The 20,230-nt window shown below is 42.7% G+C and overlaps 1 protein-coding gene across 4 annotated transcripts in view; it reads right to left on the reverse strand.

Annotated features, from left to right (window-relative positions):
* Nucleotides 1-20,230, reverse strand: part of SVIL (supervillin) — a 152,423-nt gene that overhangs the window by 128,961 nt on the left and 3,232 nt on the right. The window contains exon 1 of one of the 4 annotated variants that reach the window (XM_082449502.1): nucleotides 13,376-13,473. The exons of 2 other annotated variants lie outside the window; for them this stretch is intronic. In XM_082449502.1, the coding sequence (XP_082305628.1) occupies nucleotides 13,376-13,385 (10 nt within the window). In that variant the 5' untranslated portion in view covers nucleotides 13,386-13,473. Of the gene's footprint in view, nucleotides 1-5,626; nucleotides 7,249-13,375; nucleotides 13,474-20,230 lie in introns of those variants that run through there. One more of the 4 variants, XM_082449499.1, reaches the window with a different exon arrangement.

Raw genomic sequence — 20,230 nt, forward strand, 5'->3', positions numbered from 1 at the left:
GTCAGGCTCACTATAAACTCCACTTAGCCCAAATCAGTGACACTGGCGGGGATCTAGGTGATGGATTTGGTTGTGTGCTTTCAAAACATGGGGCCCCGATTATTAGCTTCTATTCCAACCTTCTTGCTTTTAACAGTTTATGGAGCTATTAGCAATCCTAAACACCGACGAAAAGACATGCTGTCCACGCCAACACAGTTTGGATTATTTTGCGATAACCTACAAGCAAGGAGAACACGTTGGGGTGTTTCCTGAAGTGGCCCAGACTGGTACGTCTTCCAACACCACTGCCTTGCCTGCCTTGTCCTTGCCTCCTGGCTCCACCTGCCCAGAGGGGCTGCGAGCAGCCATAAAAGGGCTGGGGCAGGTTAAACGGTCACCACCGGAATGATTTTTGGAAGAAAAAAATGCAAATGTTTCCACTCGTGAATATAATATAAATGCTTGTGGGGTCACGCCTTCTAAGGAAAAACCTGTAAATCGTGTGAAATTGTAAACTGCAGTTTTCCTAGCTTTGCAATGTAATGTTGAAAGATGCAAACTGTGAAGTCTGAAAGTTGACTAAATCTAACTTTCAAGAGGGGGGAGGAGAGATAAAAAAAATTTTTTTTTAATTATTTAAAATATTTTCATTCCTAGTAAGATGACAAGGGAGGGTGTCTTAAAGGCCAGACTCCTGGGCTCTGCTCAGGGTACCCTCTTGCCCTTCCTTGGATGTGCCTTTCTTTGGACTTAAATAAAACCAAGTGCTGAGCAGGACAGAGTTGCTGACACGAATGGCCTTTAGTCCCAGGTGAAGGAATAACTGAAGCATCGCCACCCACCCTGCCCTTCTCGCTCAGTCTCTTACCCCATGCAGAGAATGAAAGCATGAATAACATTTCTAACCCTCTCCTCCTTACAAAGAAAAAAGTAAATGGAGAGGAGGAGAGAAGTTAGTAATTTTATTTCCAGAAAGACTAAGAAACAGTCATCTTTGTCTTTCAAAGAAGGAGCTCTGTCGGGGCAAAGTGAAGTCAATAAAGTAGGTGCTAATTGGCAGCTTTTAAAACAAAAATGAAAGGGTGTTCAGCAAGTAAATTCTTGAGGTCTCAACCCAAGTAAAAGAGCTCTGGCTCCAGGCAGGGGAAAAAAAAAACTCCCAGAATCATGACATAATTTACAGCCAGACAGTTCATTGAATTTCTTCACCTGTAGTTTTGAGACATACGTGGCATTCATATTTAACAGAGCAGCTGGCTGGGCCGGGGGCAGGTGATGAAGTGACAAAGCAATGGGCAAACAGAGCAGCATTCCCCTCAGAACAGTCACAGTATCTTACTTAATCCAAGTACCCCATCCAGGGCTGGTCTGACCGCATTCTAAGCAAAACATATATTGAAAAGCAGCACATTTAGTGGGCACCTGAGGCATATGTTTTCAAATGACCTAACTGTTATTTTTGGATTTTTACTCAATTCACATAAAATTATACTGCTAATAGATGTCATATAGAAAGCCAGAACTTGGTCTGCAAAGGTGACTCTGGACTGAGCCCAGAGTACAGTCTTTCCAAATCCAGTTTATGTTTCTAATTTCTGCATTCATGTGATTTGGATAAAGCTAAAAAGTGGGAGAAGGTTCACAGTGAAAAAACAGTCAGTTATTAGTTTCTTGTTTGTCCTTACAGGCTTTCTGTATGCAAGCAAATATAAATAAATGCTTATTTTCCCTTTTATACCCAGATGTAAAGTACCCTTAGCAATGGCCTCCTGGAGATCTTTCCATAAAGGCACGCTGGACAGCGTCCTCATTTGCCACACAGTACCCCATAACTTACTTAATGAGTCCCCTGTTGATGGGCACCATAGTTCCTCATCTTTTGGTCTTTCCCACAAATCTACAGTGTATAACCAGGAATGCAAATTTATCTGAAGTGAACTGCCAAATTGCCCCTCCCAGACATTGTATCATTTTGATTCCCACAGCATGGGATCAAATTCTAAATCTTTGCTGCTTTGAGGTTTCACAGTCATAGTACATTTTTTCTTACTGAGTGAATGAGGTTGAGCATCTTTTCACATGTTTTAGAATCATTTAAATTTCCTTTTTCTTTTTTTGTGTGTGCTGTCCATTTAGAAGTGTTGCCGATTTGTCTACAGTGTTGTTGATTTTTTTTTTTTTTTTAGGATTTCTATAAGTTTACATATTATTAGCCATATATCTGTGATAAGAGTTGAGAATAGTTTTCCTAGTTTTTTCTCTCTCTTTAGTGTTTTTGTTTCACAGTGCAAAAGTGTTGTTATTGTTTTTAGAATCTAGTTGGTTTTTATCAATCTTTTATTTCATGGCTTCTGGATTGTAAGCAGTTGGAAAGAGTTGCCAAATCCATGGCTATTAAAAGATTCTGTTTTTGAAAAGATGCTCATCATGCTAATTATTAGAGAAATGCAAATCAAAACTACAATGAGGTACCACCTCACACTGGTCAGAATGGCCATCATTACAAAGTCTACAAATAACAAATGCTGGAGAGGGTGTGGAGAAAAGGGAACCCTACTACACTGTTAGTGGGAATGTATATTGGTGCAGCCACTAGGGAAAATAGTGTGGAGTTTCCTCAAAAACACTAAAAAATAGAGTTACCATATGATCCTACAATCCCATTCCTGGGCATATATTTGGACAAAACTATAATTTGAAAAGATAACATGCACCCCAGTGTTCACTGCAGCACTATTTACAATAGCCAAGACATGGAAGTAACCTTAATGTCCATCAACAGATGAATGGATAAAGATGGGGCATATATATATATATATATATATATATATATACACACACACACACACACACACACACATACACACAATGGAATATTACTCAGCCATAAACAAGAATGAAATAATGCCATTTGCAGCAACATGGATGGAACTAGAGATTATCATACAAAGTGAAGTAAGTCAGACAGAGAAAGACAAATACCATATGATATCACTTATATGTGGAATCTAAAATATGACACAAATGAACTTATTTACAAAACAGAAACAGACTCACAGATATAGGGAACAGACTTGTGGTTGCTAAGGGGGGGTGGGTGGGGGAGGGATGGATTGGGAGTTAGGGATTAGCAGATGCAAACTTGTATATATAGAATGGATAAACAACAAGGTCCTACTGTATAGCACAGGGAACTATATTCGATATCCTGTAATAAATCATAATAGAAAAGAATATGAAAAAGAATATAAATAATTATATATGTATGTATAACTGAATCACTTTGCTGTACACTGGAAACTAACACAACATTGTAAATCAACTGTACTTAAATAAAATAAATTTAAAAAGAATTCTATGTTTTACTCTCGTACTTAATTTTTTTGATTTTGAAAAAATGTAAACCTACACAAAGTAGAGACAAAGCTACAATGAACTCCTTATACGCACCATTAGATTCAACAATTACCAAAGTTTTGTCATGCTTGCTTCTTCTATCTCTTCTCTCTCCACAACATTATTTTAAAGCAAACCCAAGACATCAAGTCATTTTACCCCTATATATACTTCAATAGGCATTTAAAAACATTATGGACATTTTCTTGCATAACCATCAAGATGTTACCATATGTAACAAAATTAACAAATTACTTGGTGTCATTTAATACTTGATCTACTCTCCAACTGCCTCAAAAATGTGTTTACACAGTTGGTTTGTTCAAATCAAGATGTATCTATGGTTTAATTTTTTTAAACATTTAACTCTGTGAATATTAGATCTATTAGAAATTTATCCTGATGTATGGTACAATTTATTTAAAGAAATAAATTTATTCATTATTTATTAATTATTCTCTCACGTGGTCACCCAGTTGTCTTAACATTTATTTAATAGTCCTTTTTTTCCCCATTGATTTTAAATGATACTTTTTTTCCATTTCTTTTATTTATTCCCATGTATTCTAGGGACTCTTTCTGGTTTTCTAGTCTGTTCCACTGTCTGTTTACTCACATGCCAGTATCACCTTTTAATTACTGAGGCTTCACAATGTATTTAATAAGTGGTGGCTCGTTTATTTACCTATGTGAACTTTAGAATCCTCTTGCCTACCGTTTTTTCTTTTTCTAAGAGTTGGTATTTTATTGGAAATATGTTAAATTTAATAAAATTAACTTAGGAACGTTTGCGATATTCATGATCTTGAATTCTCCTATTCTAGAACACGATGCATGCCTTTCCACTTCTTTTTTTTTCAAATTCTTTTTGTATTCTTTAGGTGTATTGTACAATTTTCTACATGTAGAGTTTACATATTCCATGCCAAGGTATTCCTTGGTACTTAATCCAAGGCTGTGTTGCTTTAGTAAATGTGCACGTCTCTTCCTCCGAAGTCCTTGCGTGGGTCCTTGTTTGGAGGTACAGCTTCTAAGTGTCAAGGTCTGGCTCGCTGCCTCAGAAGATGCTCAGATGCCCAGGCTCGCCTGTGCTGTGACAACCAGGCCACATCCCCGAAGCAAAGCAGGAAGCAGTTCAACTCAGGCCAAAGCCTTCCCGTCCCCACTCCCATCCCATTCGTGGGCAGGGCCCAAGGAGCTGGGGCTCTGGGGAAAGCAGAAGATGCGAAACGGCCAACTCTGGGGCCTGTGAGATGCCTTATCTCCTGCCAAGCTTGTACAGAAGCTAAACTTTCTCTAATCGGCAACTAAAAATTTGCTCTGTGATTAACTGTGCTGCAAGACAGGCACCTGCCGGATCACTCTTCCAGGTTGCCAGGGAAGGTTATGAAAGGCCCCTGGCGGTCACCGCACAGCTCTGGACATGGCAGTCACCGTTTCCCCCACCTCTCGGGGCTGGCAGCCACCTCCGCAGCCAAATCCTTCTCGCTCAGGACACGGGGCTCCGTGTGCTTTCCTGTGGACCTGGCGGACCTCCATCAGGAGGCAGTGGTGGGGATGGAGAAAGTCGGGGCAGCCCTCGCCCTTTTCTCATGCATGTGCTGTGGCTCCCCGGGACTGGAGGGGGTGGTCCCACATGCCTCCTCCTTTCCTGCAGACCTCCGTCCCCAATCATCCCTCCAGCGGGGCCCTTCCTCCTGCACCCGCTCTGGCCCCTCCCTTTTTCTCCCTGCTGCTGTCATCGTAGTTTGGGACCCGCCCAATCCCAGCCGCCTCCTAACGACCTCATCCTTCCTGCGGCCACCAGGATCTGCCCTGTCAAGATGCCCAAGGTTTCCTGTGGGCAGTAAACACGCCCCGTTTACCTCGTCATTCAAGGCTCTCCACGGCCCAGTCAACGTCCGTTCCTTCCACCTTCCCTCCCGCCCACCAACCCCCATCGCTCCACTTATCAAAATCCTCTCCATCCTTTGCGTCTAGGAAGTCTCCCCAGCCTCTTGCTGCTCTACCCCAGCACATACCCATCAAATCGTGACCCTCTGTGTGCCCACCTACGGCCCCCGAGCTGCCTGGGAAAGCTCTGCAGCACCCGAAGCACTGCTTGCTCGTAAAAAACTTCCAAGTTGCATTTGTGCACAAAGCGATCAGCCAGTTCATACTCGCCTACGTGTCTGATCTCTACTTTCTGCTCTTCCAATACGGAATATCTCACTTTCTGCCTTTGGGGATAATCCCAAGTCACACTTACAGAACACCCACTCGGTGCCCGAGGGCACGAGGGCACGGCGCATCTCCATCCTCAGTCACGTGTTTGCACCGGTGACAATCCACCATCCAGCTGTCTCCTCCTGCCTCGCCTGGATCCCTCTGACCGTAAGGCTTGGTGTACTTTTGTTTGGTTAGAAGGAAGCCCGTTTACTACCTTCCGTACACTGCTCCTTCCTATTTCTGTTAACGTCTCAAAGCACTCAGGAGCCCCTCTTCTTAAAGGTTGTTTCAAATGTAAGGGCTGGACCCTGGGGCAGGCACGGCTGCTAGGAACCGCGGTGGGGAGGAACCGCCAGTCAATGTCGAGTGGTTACTCATCCCCAGCTGCCCTCATGCCACGCAGGATGTGCCAAGTCTCTTTTTAGCTCTGGCAGGCATGTCCCTCTCACATATGACGGTTCAAATGCCACCCCCTTGGTGGAGATTAAACAATTACTTGACATTTTATGACATCCTGGGACACTCCATAGAGGAACCGGAAGCAAGCCAAGGCCAAAGATACAGAAGTCCTTGAGTTCAAGGGCCACCTGGAAGTTAGGGTTGGTGAACATCAGATGAGGCTACAAGGAGGCAGGTCCCAGCCCTGTAGCATCTTACAGGAGACGAACAGGAATTATCTCAGAAGCTGGGCAACTCCTTGGAAAACGGCTGGTCACCACCAGTCAGAACTCAGAGTGAATCCTTCAAGGTGGCTGGAGATGGCTGGCTCCCTGGGACCCCTGCACTTGGGGGCAGCCTAGAGGTTCAAGGTCACTTATGGATATTATAAGCAAAAGGGGCCATGCCAGCAACAAAGGAGAACATCTATCACTCCACGGACACTGAGCTCCAGGAATTAGTGGGAGGGAAGGGGCTGTGGAAGGGCGTGACATCTGCCAGCAAAACGTTGGTTCGTTTTTCTCCGGAAATATTCTACCTGTCTTAGGGGAAGGTTCAGGCGTTGGCAGGATTCACCTCCTCTGCTATCTACGAAAATATCAATTCTCAGCGCTTCTTCCCATGACAAGCAAAGAGAGAATCTGCTTGGACCTCGGGCGGCATGTGTGTGCCAGGGGGCAGTGGGGTCACTGGAGCCAAGTTCCCAGGGAATCTGGAGACACAGGGACAGCACAACTCCGGCTACAGGTCCTTAGTGGCTGATAGAAATACATCCCCTTGTTCTAGTTGTTCTCAGGGGAAGTTTTTAGAGCATCCTGCAGTTCTTTTACCCCTAGCTTCTCATGTGCTGATAGTGACATCAGGTAACAGAATGACTGAGAGTTCTTTACACCATACATGAAAGCGGTGATGGAGTTGGAAGCGAGCTCCTCCGTGAGCTGAATTATAGTTGAATTACTTGCAGACTGAAACATGATTCCCTACTTGAGGACTCAGGGTCTGGGGGCCATGCTGTACTCCCCCCCTGTGAGCTCTGCCCACATACTCTGCAGTTCAACAGATAATTTGCATTTCAAAGGAACTGCCCTGGAACTCTGGATCTAGTAAAAAATAAGAAGAGGATATTCTGCGTTCATTTGGATTTTAAATGATTTTTTTCTAAGAGATGTTACACACTTAAAAAAAAAAAAACCCACAAAAACTTAGCAAAGGAAAATTCAATTTTCAAAATAGCTTTTGATCCTTTGGTAAGTGTACTTTTCCTGACCGTACAGCTGAGTAGAACACGTACAGCTGAATAGAACAATGTTGACAAAGGCCCACAGCAGGTGTGTCCATTCCCACGCTGGTGGCAGTGGGTGGCACTGGGCCAAGATGCTGTAGAGGGAGGGACAGAAGGCCAAAGGCGGGACCACCCACCATGCTGTGCCTCACAGCACCTGGGGGAGGGTAACAGCCCCGCCCCTCAGTTATGAGTAAACAGGCTGGGGTGGGGCTCAGTAAACCGTATCTGTCAAGAGCCGCATCAAGCGATTCTAATGATCATTCAATTTTTGAAACCAATGCCCTCGATAAATTAACTATGACCTATTCAAACTGATGCTGATATGACACTAGCTGAAATATTTTATTTCAATTAATCCCAAATCTCCTCTGATGAATTATGCAACTATTCACTACAATTTCACATCTGAACCAAAACAAAATTCTCTTATTTTATGGGTTATTTTTAAAAGGAACTCACTAAAGGGTAACAAAATCCAGATAATCATCTTACAATATCAGTTCCAAAAACCCACCCAACTCCACATAAGCAGGAAAGTTTTCCTTTGCCTTGGTGGTATGTATACGAGTTATGACCAAGGCTTTCTGGGTGTGAACCAGCTACAGAATGCTGGTTAAATCTGACATACTGAGCACCACCTCCTGAGGAAACTGAGTTTGGAATGATCACTCAGGCATCAGAAGTAGTCATTTTCTATTATTGTTACTAAGATAACACATTTTTAAACAATTTTTTTAAATTAAAGAGTATTAAATAATTTCCTTAGATTTCAAGGGAAACACAAGCTCAAACCACCTACTTTTAACACCAAGGTTACAAAAATCATTGCAATAACTTTTTAGTTGAAAAAAAATCCTTACAATGTAAATTGGCGCAGCCACTATGGAAAACAGTATGGAGGTTCCTCAATAAAATAAAAGTAGAACTACCATATGATCCAGCAATCCCACTCCTGGGCATATATCCAGAGAAAACTAATAATTCAAAAAGATCCATGCTCCCCTATGGTTATGGCAGCACTATTCACAATAGCCAAGAAATGGAAACAACCTAAATGTCCACTGACAGACGAATGGATAAAGAAGATGTGGTACATATATACATACAATGGAATACTACTCAGCCATAAACAAGAATGAAATAATGCCATTTGCAGCGACATGGATGGACCTAGAGATTATTATACTAAGTGAAGTAAGTAAGACAGAGAAAGACAAATATCATACGATATCACTTATATGTGGAATTTAAAATATGACATAAATGAACTTATCTACAAAACAGAAACAGACTCACAGACACAGAGAACAGACTTGTGGTTGCCAAGGGGAAGGGGGGTGGGGAAGGAATGGACTGGGAGTTTGGGATTAGCAGATGCAAACTAGTATCTATAGGATAGATAAACAACAAGGTCCTACTGTAGAGCACAGGGAACCGTATTCAATATCCTGTGATAAACCATCATGGAAAAGAATATGAAAAACAATGTATATATATGTATAACTGAGTCACTTTGCTAAACAGCAGAAATTAACACAACACTGTAAATCAACTAGACTTCAATAAAATAAATTTTAAAAAAAGAAAAAAAAAATCCTTACAGCTTAAGGCTAACATTAAACCTCAGAGTTATCTTTGCTCTAATGAAGGTTAATAATCATAATCTCTCAACGAGCACGGCCATGCTGCAAGCGCTGCTTTAAGTGTCTCTTAACAACCCTATGTGCCAGGTACATTATCGTCCCATTTTACAGATGAGGACACTGAGACAGAGGTTGAGTTACCTTCCCATGCTATTACAGGTATGGGTGACGCTTGGACAACACGGGTTTAAACTGTGCGGGTCCACTTGGATGCAGATTTATTTTCAATAAATACAACACTATCTGATCTGCGATTGGTTGGTTTCGTGGATGCTGAAACTCGGATACTGAGGGTCACCTATGGGACTTGAGTATCCACGGATTTTGGTATCCGTGGCAGGTCCTGGAACCAATGCCCTGTGGATACCGAGGGGGGACGTCAGTAACTAAGTGTTGGGATTTGAACCGCTGCAGTCCGGCCGCAGGCGCCACACAGAGATGCTGCAGTCACACATCAGGTTTGAACTTTCAAATAAATGAATCACATTAGCAAACTTTTGAAGGTAAACGGCAGCATCTGCAGTATTTAAGGAACACACCAATTTCTACATTGCTATTATTAAAGACTATCGCATCACAATGATCTTAGCGCGCTGGCTTTAGATTTAAATAAACCATTTTCCAGACATCGGCCACCTTGTTTTCAGCCTTTTAAAATTATCCTAATTCAGTTATTTAAAAAAAAAGTTCAAGAGTGTGTTGTCTAGCATATTTTCCCCCAGCAACACACAAAGCAAATTCAGCACGGCACTGGATTAAATGACAGACTGGATTCCAGTTTTATCAGCAGTATCTTCTGGGCTTAATTACTCATTTCGTTTAAAAGCTAAAACTGATTATTCCTCACCTGTCACAGGCGGTATAAAAATGGAACTGGTTAAAACAAAACCCCATAATTACCTTCCTTCTGGAGAAGGCTTGAATGAGTCAGAAGTGTTATAAAGAAAATTTTCGCGCGGGAGCTCGGCAGGTGAGGACAGCAAGCTCATTCCTCATTCGTGTGTGTGTGTGTGTGTGTGTGTGTGTGTGTGTGTGTGTGTGTGTGTAGTGTGTGTGTGTGTGTATGTGTTTGTGTGTGTGTGTTTATATGTGTGTGTGTATGTGTTTATATGTGTGTGTGTGCGTGTGCGTGTGTGTGTAGTGTGTGTGTGTATGTGTTTGTGTGTGTGTGTTTATATGTGTGTGTGTGTTTATATGTGTGTGTGTTTATATGTGTGTGTTTATATGTGTGTGTATGTGTTTATATGTGTGTGTGTTTATATGTGTGTATATGTGTTTATATGTGTGTGTGTATGTGTTTATATGTGTGTGTGTGTTTATATGTGTGTGTGTGTTTATATGTGTGTGTATGTGTTTATATGTGTGTGTGTGTTTATATGTGTGTGTGTTTATGTGTGTGTGTGTGTTTATATGTGTGTGTATGTGTTTATATGTGTGTGTATGTGTTTATATGTGTGTGTGTATGTGTTTATATGTGTGTGTGTTTGTGTGTGTGTGTGTTTATATGTGTGTGTGTGTATGTGTGTGTGTGTGTGTGTGTGTGTGTGTACGTGCACGCATATATATGCATGCTGTTCTCCATGCTGCTGTCTATTTAAATCTAAGTCAACTGGAGAATAAGCAAGTTCACATTAAGAAATCCTGACCAATTAGGGAACTATATTCAATATCCTGTGATAAACCATAATGGAAAAGAACATTAGAAAAGAATGGGTACCTATGTATAACTGGATCACTTTGCTGTGCAGCAGAGATGGACACAACATTGTAAATCAACTAGACTTCAACTAAAAACAAAAAAGAGAGAAGAAGTTCTGTAGGATCAACTAAAAACACCTCCAAGAAGTGTGTGAAAGTGAACCCTTTCTGGAGGTTTCTTGGAGGGTTCCTCCGACGTGACCATGACGTGGGGTTCCTGTGTCCTCCGAGGTACACAGTATACCTGCTGCCGGTGGGCTCCAGATTCCAACAGGGATGAGACTTATCTCAAATCAGTGTCAGTGTGGCTCTCCATGGAACGGAGGGGGAAAAATGGCCTGGACAGGCCAAATTTGGTAGCAGATGGGGAATATCTGATTTAGAAGACTGATGTCTGCTTGAATATTGCACAGTCTGGCCGAGACAGAAGAGGTTTTCAAGTCCTAGAACACAGTCAATGTCACAGGCCATGTAAAGTTGGCTCAGTAACCTCCAAACACACAGTACAATGACTGGGGCAGCCCACGTGGAGCCCTAAGACGGCTACCAAGGGGCTCATGTGAGCACGAGGGGAGTGGGCCGTTCTCCTGGGGGGCTGGCTAAGGCAGCCCTCTTCAGGATGCAAGACTTGAATAAATCTGATGGTACAGAAAGCTCTAGAATAAGCCCCAAACCCAACAGCTGCACCCGGCTCAGATGAAGATTCAAGACCTCAGTACATAATTCTGAGGGTGGGGAGACTTGATGGTAGAGTCTGTCACATTCAAGTTCCGCTTTACGTCCATAAAGCCACAGAAAGGAAAACACTGTCTCTTCTGAGGACAGTGCGCTGTTGGCAGCTCCCTGACAAAGCCAGGCCGCGCTGCGGGGAGGAGGCCGCAGGGGCCTCGGGCAGACTTCTTCTGGATTAGCGTCTGCAGGAAGCAGAGTCAAGGCTCAGTGAGACCCCAGCCCCGCACGGCCCTGCCGCTCACACAGACCCACGATGCCCGGCGCAGCCCGGACCCTGTAAACTGAACCCACGCGCAGAACCCGGGGCCTCTGTGACTCACGTGCGACCATCCAGGCGCACCGGTCCAGGGAGCACAGGACCCTCTGCTGCCCTTCTCTTCCGGGTCACAGGCGTGGGCTTTCAGCAGACGCCCTAATGCAGAGCATCTGGGGCCCCCCGTGCTTGAAGGCCCCAGAAGCCTGTAGCGGGAGGGGCGGGATTTGTGCTAAAAGCGGCAACCCAAGATCCAGGCCTGAGCAGCCCAGGATGGCAACCATCACATCCCCCAGTGGAAAGAAGATGAAACAGCCTCTAGAACCTAAACGGAAACCCTAGAGTGACAGATGTACAAAACAAACTTATGGTTACCAGGGGGAAGATCGGGGGGGAGGGATAAACTGGGAGATTGGGATGGACATAGACACACTACTATATATAAAATAGATAACTAGTAAGGACCTACTGGATAGCCCAGGAACTCTACTCAATACTCTGAAATGGCCTATATGGGAAAAGAATCCAAAAACGAGTGGATATATGTAGATGTATAACTGACTCGCTTTGCTGTACAGCAGAAACTAACACAACATTGTATATCAACTATACTCCAATAAAAATTAAGTTAAAAAATAATAAACTGAAACTAAAATTAATAATTCTTTGAATTCCTTCCTCAGAGGGCTGACAGAAAGCCCTACACACAAAACCATATATATATATATATATATATATGTTGGGGTTTTTTTTCAGTCACCCATGTTTAAGTTCTTTTATATACTTCATTGGCTTAAGAATATAAATTGAAGGGGATTTTTCAACACCAGAGAAGAAATGTCTTCACGTGGATGGTGGGTCACAGTCTGTGTGAGGAAGATGAGGGATCTGGGGTAATTTGCTGGGCTGTCAAACTTTAATGACTCTTCTGACAAAATGATTTTGGTCTGTGAAAGCTAAGACTACCCGGACGTATGACAAATGTTTACGATCAGGGTCAAGTGTTTACTCTTCTCCGGCGGTTAGCATTTAGAAAAGAGGTTTGACTAAAGATGAAGTGAATGCATCCAAAGCTGGTATTTAACGCTCCTTGGAAGAGTCACCAACTCACAGCCACCGCTTCCAAAGCCCAGCAACTCACAGGCACCGGCCGGCAGTGTAGACGGTGAGGTCCATCTTTTCATGGCGACATCTATTTTTAAAGGCCAGCACACGCACACATACAATACGATATGGTTTCCCTTGTGAAAGTCAGAACAGCCAAAGAATTACAACATTTCTAAATTTAAATTTGAGTTAACAAACACCGAAGCAGGAGCTGAGGTTCGATTTTAATTTTCGCTCTACTAAAATTAAACTAGAATGTCACGTACTCCCCGTCTCCTTCTTACCAGCGGCAAACTACATTCTAAAAAATGTAAGTAGATACTGTTTGGCTGTTATTCATACACAGCCACACAGACACGTGCAATGCATCTATACACACAGATAACAGGAAAGGAAAGATCATCAGTTCACTCTAACAAGAAATGAGAATCTCTGTCCACAGAATATCATGATGCCTAAAAATTAGATTCCATGTTTCAGAACATAATGATTTTTGAAAGACCATTTCTCGTATTAGCAGCATTACCAAAGCTATCGGAGCTGTGAAAAGGGAGAGTTTATGTCTATATAAATAGATGTCATATATATGTTTTTAAAATGATCATGGCACTCATTCAAATCAGGAAAACTTACAGATATCCATGGCTGCGTTGCTATGTCTTGATTGTTAAGCTGAAGATGAAGAGGAGGTGGGAAGAGAAAAGGAAATATGAGAAAGTAGAAGTAAAATAGGAAGAAAGAAGATGAAAAGGGAAGAGGAAAGGAAAGAAGAGGAAGAAGAAGGAAGGAAGGAAAGAAAGAAGGAAGGAAGGAAGGAAAGAGAAGGAAGGAAGGAAAGAGAGAAGGAAGGAAGGAAAGAGAGAAGGAAGGAAGGAGGGAGAGAAGGAAGGAAGTAGGGAGAGAAGGAAGGAAAGAGAATGAAGGAAGGAAGGAAAGAGAGAAGGAAGGAAGGAAAGAGAGAAGGGAGGAAGGAAGGAGAGAAGGAAGGGAGGAAGGAGAGAAGGAAGGGAGGAAGGAGAGAAGTGGGGAACAGGAAAGCGGATGATGAGGAGGAGGTTAAGTCTCCTTTTATCGCCCCTAGATATTCACCAACTCCGCGAGCAAACCAAAGAAGGTCAGGCGGTGACTCGGGTCGAGCACCGGGTTGGTTATTTTAAAGACACCCATTCAGCACAACAGCTTGGCGGAACTGTTTCTGATATATAGTCACCCGATCCAATTAAACACATGTATTCACCCACAGCGGCCGCATGCACTGAGGTTCCCCGACCTGTATCAGCAGATGCACAAAGCGCAAATCCACTTCCCCAGACCTGCGCCGTCCAACACACAGGGCTGCTGCCGTCTGAACTAGTTAAAATAATTCAGGTTGGAAGTTCAATCCCTCAGTTGCACACACCACATTTTTCAAGTGCTCAAAGCCACCTGTGATTAGCGGCTACCCTACAGAACAGCATCCAGCAGAGAACATTTCCATCAGCACAGGAAGTTCTATTGGACAATAATGACCCAGACCCTCCGGCTGCCCTGACCTTGTTTCAGGGGCTGGATGGGCCGCTGCAGAGCTCCAATTGGGGTGACCTGGAATTTCTGAGAGCCTCACGTTTATACAAATAATCAGAAGGAGACTTGAGTCTCTCTTAAGACTGTGTTTGTTCTTCAGGTTTTGGGAGTCATTAGTCCCTTTAAGAAAAATGCTGAAAATGATGACTCTTCTCCTCTATTAAATGAGCTTTCAAAAAAAGGAACATATTTCATATAGTTTTTGTGAGATAGTCTAACCTCCTAAAGCCTGTTGATGCACCTGTTCAAACACAACTGCTCAACAAAATCATCTCTTACAGTGACCATCATCAGAAACACAACTTGCCTGCAATAACAATTTTGGCTTCACCCTGTCCTAAGTTATCTACCTGTCAGTCTTTTTTTTTTAAATTTGAGCTCATTAATTATAGAAGTCATCATCAGCTCTCATATTAGCCAGAGAGATACTCTTCATAAAAATTACCTCTGAAAACTCTCTCCATTCAAATACCAAGGTAATTTGTCCCCCTTGAATCTCAGAGCATCCGTTTACCATCTGATGACCACTTTTATCTGGATACGTTGTAATTCACTTTTAATGAAATAATTATCTTGTGGAGGTCAAATGTTGAAATGCTTATGGTCCTACGAACCAAGAACGCTCTTTCCAACTTGTGCAAAATTAAATGTAAAAATAGTGCTAACATACAATGTGAGCAGGAAAGCAGCTTATGTACTAGTTTGTAACACAGTCAGTTTCACCTGGTGGTAGAGGTGACCAGATGGATAATCTTAGGAAGAAAAATGCACAGAATGTTAAAGTACGGGTTGCAAAGGTTCTGTTGTCAGACAGCTCCCCTCACAGTACAATTCTTACACAATAGTTCCTCTGTGATGCCCAAGCTCTATTTAAGCTCATTTCAAAGTCTTCAGGTAAAATGACCTTTCTTTTTAAAATGTTTTTCTAAATTTACTAAAAAGATTCAAGAGACACAAAGTCTGAAAGTAAGAAGTCAAGCTGATTCAATGACTTATTTCTGGAACATCCTGGTTGAATGATATCAATGTCCACCTTTACCTCGGCAATGTATCAACATTCTATAGATAGCCCTTTATGACAGTGGAGGGAACACAGGTTTAAAAAAAAAAAAAAAAAAAAAAAAGGAGGGAGAGAAAGAGGTATCTGACCTGTACTTGCCTAAATTAAACAAAGTTTTTAAGAAGCTTATGAACTTTATCAGTATAAATTATAGGGGAAGAGAGAATTGTAGAAGACAGAAAATGCAAACAGTAGGCAGATAATAAACCTAAAAAGTACCTCCTTTGGGCTAGAAACAAAGTATTTCAAATTCCATCATTTACACACTTTAAGGACACATTTAGGGTTGAAGATGAAGAGTCTCAGGGGACTTGAGTACAATTCCATTAGAATTTAAGCTCCACGAGGACAGGGATTTTGTTTTTTCACTGTTCTTTCCCCAAAACCTGTACCAGTCCCTGGCACATAGTAAGTGCTCAGAAAATAACTGCTGACAGAGAAAGCGCCCAGCCTACTCCTGTCATGACCAGAAAAACTGGGTCTTGGGCATCCCTCCTGGACTTGGCCGTGACCACACTGGGGTCTCACATCAGGCAAAAAAGCAAAAGCCCTAAAGAAGATAAGACTACGTCAAGTTAGAGAAAAGAAAATTTAAGTATTTAAATGAAACCAAGAGAAATGACCGGAGCTTAATCTAAAATGATGGTAGAAACTTCCAGAAAGGACTGAAGACAAAGAATGGTGATCAGGCCAACGGAGAAGGAAGAAATTGGCTGCACATTTCAGGAGCAGCAAGTACAAGGAGAAGACATTGTAAATATATATGCGTTCTCGCTCAAGACATTTCTAACTTGTTCTTGCCTCTCCCATCTTGGACCACCACCTTCCAGACGCAGGGTTTCCTTTCCAGGGAAGGCTGGAATATTTTCAAGCTCTGAAATCTTTAGATTATAGCATCCATGTAAGTAGAAGGGGGTTTAGAAATCATCCAGTCTGGCGCTCATTTGAATGAATGAGGCCCAGAGAGGTTAAGAACGTCCCCGAGGTCACACAGCTGGTTATTAATTAAGACAAGGGTTGCCCCCACTTCCTCTGCCATTGCCCCAAGCGCTCCTCAGGGTCACACACCTTCAACGTCTAAATGAGATTTTCTTTGTCCACTCAGAGCAGGGAAAGTTTCCCCTGGGAGCTCTGGGAGGTGGGCTGAGGGTGGGGAGAGCACGTAGCTGGTTTGCTATTGTTGCTTTCACAATATTTTCCCCCCAAGTGTTCCCTGGTCCACTTTCTTCCTGCAGCTCACTTTTGAATATTTAAATACTTAAGAACTGTGAGCTGCCTGCAAGCTCTCTGAAGCCTCCGGAGAGAAGAACGGATACACATCCAAATAAATGAATTCCATCTCCATGGGTGGCTCCTGTGCTGGGGTACAAGGCATTGCAGGAGGCTCACTCATCCTGGTCTACTGCATCACGCTCATCCTGGTCTACTGCATCACGCTCATCCTGGTCTACTGCATCACGCTCATCCTGGTCTACTGCATCACGCTCATCCTGGTCTACTGCATCACGCTCATCCTGGTCTACTGCATCACGCTCATCCTGGTCTACTGCATCACGCTCATCCTGGTCTACTGCATCACGCTCATCCTGGTCTACTGCATCACGCTCATCCTGGTCTACTGCACCACGCTCATCCTGGTCTACTGCATCACAGCAATGGTTATCCAGTCACGGAACTGTAAAATATTCAACGCTTTTGATCAAAAATGTATGAAATCGTAAAGCCAAAGGAGTATGTGTGTGTGCCTGAAATGAACTTCTGGTGGAAATTAAGACGATCAGCATAATTTGGAGAGCCATCTACCTTTTGGTGGCTTTTGCCCCATTTTTTTCTTCTAACCTGGTTCAAACGTACAGCGTCATGAGCTGCGTTAGGTATCCGACACAATACTTGGCAACAAATAACAGACATTCAAATGTCATTTGTCTTTGGGTTTCGTCATGGCAACTGTTAAAGGAATAAACGAATTGCAGAATTAAATGAATATCGCTGAATTTGGTGACCATCCTAGCACGTGGTAAGCTGAAATATCAGCTTCAATTTTAAAAAAACTCTTTCTCTAAGAAAATCCGTATGCAAAAACAGGTCTAAAACTTTCAGAAGTTATTTTCCCTTTCATAACTGATTTCTTAATTCAATGTATTTTAAGCTACTACTGAAAACCAATTGCTTTCCTACTAGGGTTTTGGCTGGAGTGTCTTGTTTGTTGTTGTTGAGTGTATAACATGTGTCCAAGTACAACATGTGTCTATTTTAAATTTTTGGTTAAATGAGATAAAATTGGATACAGTATTTTCAGAATGTACGAAAAGACCAGGGCGTAGAATACTTAAAGTATTTGAAATCTTAAAAATATAAAGATATCAATATGATCTTTCTGTTCAGTGACTGTATATATCTGAGCCTAAGATTTCTGCCTACTTTCCATACTCAGAACCTAACTGAAAAGTCAGAAGGAAACAAGAAGACTCTCATTAACCAAAACACAGTTCACCCCTCACATACTGGGTGGGAGTGTAAACTGGTGCGGCTACTATGCAAAATAGTATGGAGATTCCTCAAAAATTAAGAACAGATTTACCCTGTAATCCAGCTATCACACTTCTGGGTATTTATCTAAAGAATGTGAAAACACTAATTCGAAAAGATATATGCACCCCTCTGTTCATTGTGGCATTATTCACAATAGCCAAGATATAGAAACAACCTAGGTGTCCATAAATGGATGAATGGAAAAAGAAAATGTGATACACACACACACAAACATATAATGGAATACTACTCAGCCATAAAAAAGCATGAAATCTTGCCACATGTGAAAACTCAGGTGGACCTGAGGGTATTACACTTAGTGAAATAAGTCAGATGGAGAAAAATACAATATGATTTCACTCATATGTGGAATATAAAAAACTAACAAAATAAATAAACAGATCAAACCAAACAAAAACAAACACATAGATACAAGAGCAGAGTAGTGGTTACCAGAAGGGGAGGAGGGGCAGAGGGTGAAATGGGTATGGTGATGGGTGGAAACTAAATTTTTGGGGGTGACCATGCTATAGAGTATACGGAAGTTGAAATATATTGTACACATGAAACACAGAACATTATAAACCAATGTTACCTCAATAAGAAATAAATTTTAAAAAACCAGTTCACAAATTGAGTCAGACACTAATTGTTCTTCTTTATGCATAATTCTAGCAATACTGTTGATATGGGATATAGACCCTAACATAGCAAGAAAATAAGGTCTGAAATCCAAATAAATATATTCCACCTGAAATGGACAGGTCATACAATTAACTCAACATATAACGAATAGCACAAGAATTTTTATCTTAATGTGGACCCTAAGAAGGTGAGCTGCACAAATAAAGAGACAGAAAGTGATTTAGAAAGTAAAGGCAAGAGGATGGTCCAAGTACACAGCAGTCTGGTGATGCTTAGTGCTGAGGCCGGAGTCTTGAAACTTTACTACGTCCGAGATGGGATCCTCAGAGAGAGAAGCGCAGAGGGAATGCTTAGCGGGGTCAAAGCAGCGGGGAGATGAAGCAGGTCTCGGAGGGAGAAAGAGCTCCGTGCACCTGGGGCTGTGGAGGAGCGAATGGGCGGTGAAAGAAAGAGGGGACAGCTTGAGGTCAGGACAAGTTTTATTTAGGATGCAGGAAACCTGAGTATGTCTTCAACACGAGGAGAAGGAGCCAGGAGAAAGGCAGACGTGGAAATGAGAGAAACAGTGGCAAGTGTGCAGGCAAAGCGTGGGGAGGGATGGCACAGAAAGCACGGAGGAACAGAATCACCTCTTTCCCGGGAAGAAGCCTCCTTCAAACCCCCATCCGACCTGGTTGCTTCCATCTTGAGAGTAGTTTACAACCACGCTACTCAAAGTCGGTCTACAGACCAGAGGCATCAGGATCACGTGGGCTCTGGCTTGCTGACTCTCTACCCTACCCCAGACCTAGCCAATCACACATTACGAGCTCTTGCACGTTAACAAGATGGCAGGTGATGCCACTAAAGTCTGGGCTGAGCTGGTTAAAGCAGTGGTTGTGAACACAGGCACTGAAATGAGACAGATCTGAGTTCCAATCCAGCTCTACCTTGACGCCGTGGAACGTGCCCTAGGACGAGCCTCCCCAAGCCTCAGGTGTTCTCCTCTGTAGAACGGAGATAACAGTAGTGTTCTTTCTCAGGGGTCTTTGTAAAACTTGAGATCATGTAGGGAAAGAGCGTGGCTTTGAGCCTGGCACACAGTCATGACGTTGTTTTTATTCATCCCTTCCAGCCTACTTGGATAACAGCTCTGTTATGTCCACGTCTGAACCCCGGTAGGGAATGAGCTCCCCAAGGACAGGAAACATGCATCGGACCGGGAGATCTGCACGCAGGTGTGTGATATTGAGGTGAAACACTCAACACGCTACGTGCTGACATGGGGCTGGGACACGGGCAAGTCAATGATCCCACAGCAAACAGGAAAGCACTTTCTTCGACTCTATGTATACAAAAGCCAGTTAGAAATAGGTTATGAACTTGCTTGGGATTAAAGGATAAACTTTCAGAAGAGAATAAGCAAGTTACGAGGTGAATACACTTTGAAAACCTCCTGCATCAGGGCGTGGCCATGACAAAGTGAGACGGAGATCTCTTTGAACCCACACCCAGGTGCTGCATGCACCCCCTTCCAAGGTCGGCAGTGCAAATAACCCCGAGACGTTTCACCATAGGGTTGAAGCTTAATGCTTGGAAAAGTACCTAAATCAACTCACAGCACGAGATGAGTTTCTTCATTTTCGGCAAAGCTCCAATAATGAAGGGGCTGATTTCATCGCACGCGCCTTAATTTTCTGTGTTGGCAA

The sequence above is a fragment of the Balaenoptera physalus genome, assembly GCF_965194825.1.
Source record: "Balaenoptera physalus genome assembly, chromosome: 2".
NCBI classification, from domain to species: Eukaryota; Metazoa; Chordata; class Mammalia; order Artiodactyla; family Balaenopteridae; genus Balaenoptera; species Balaenoptera physalus.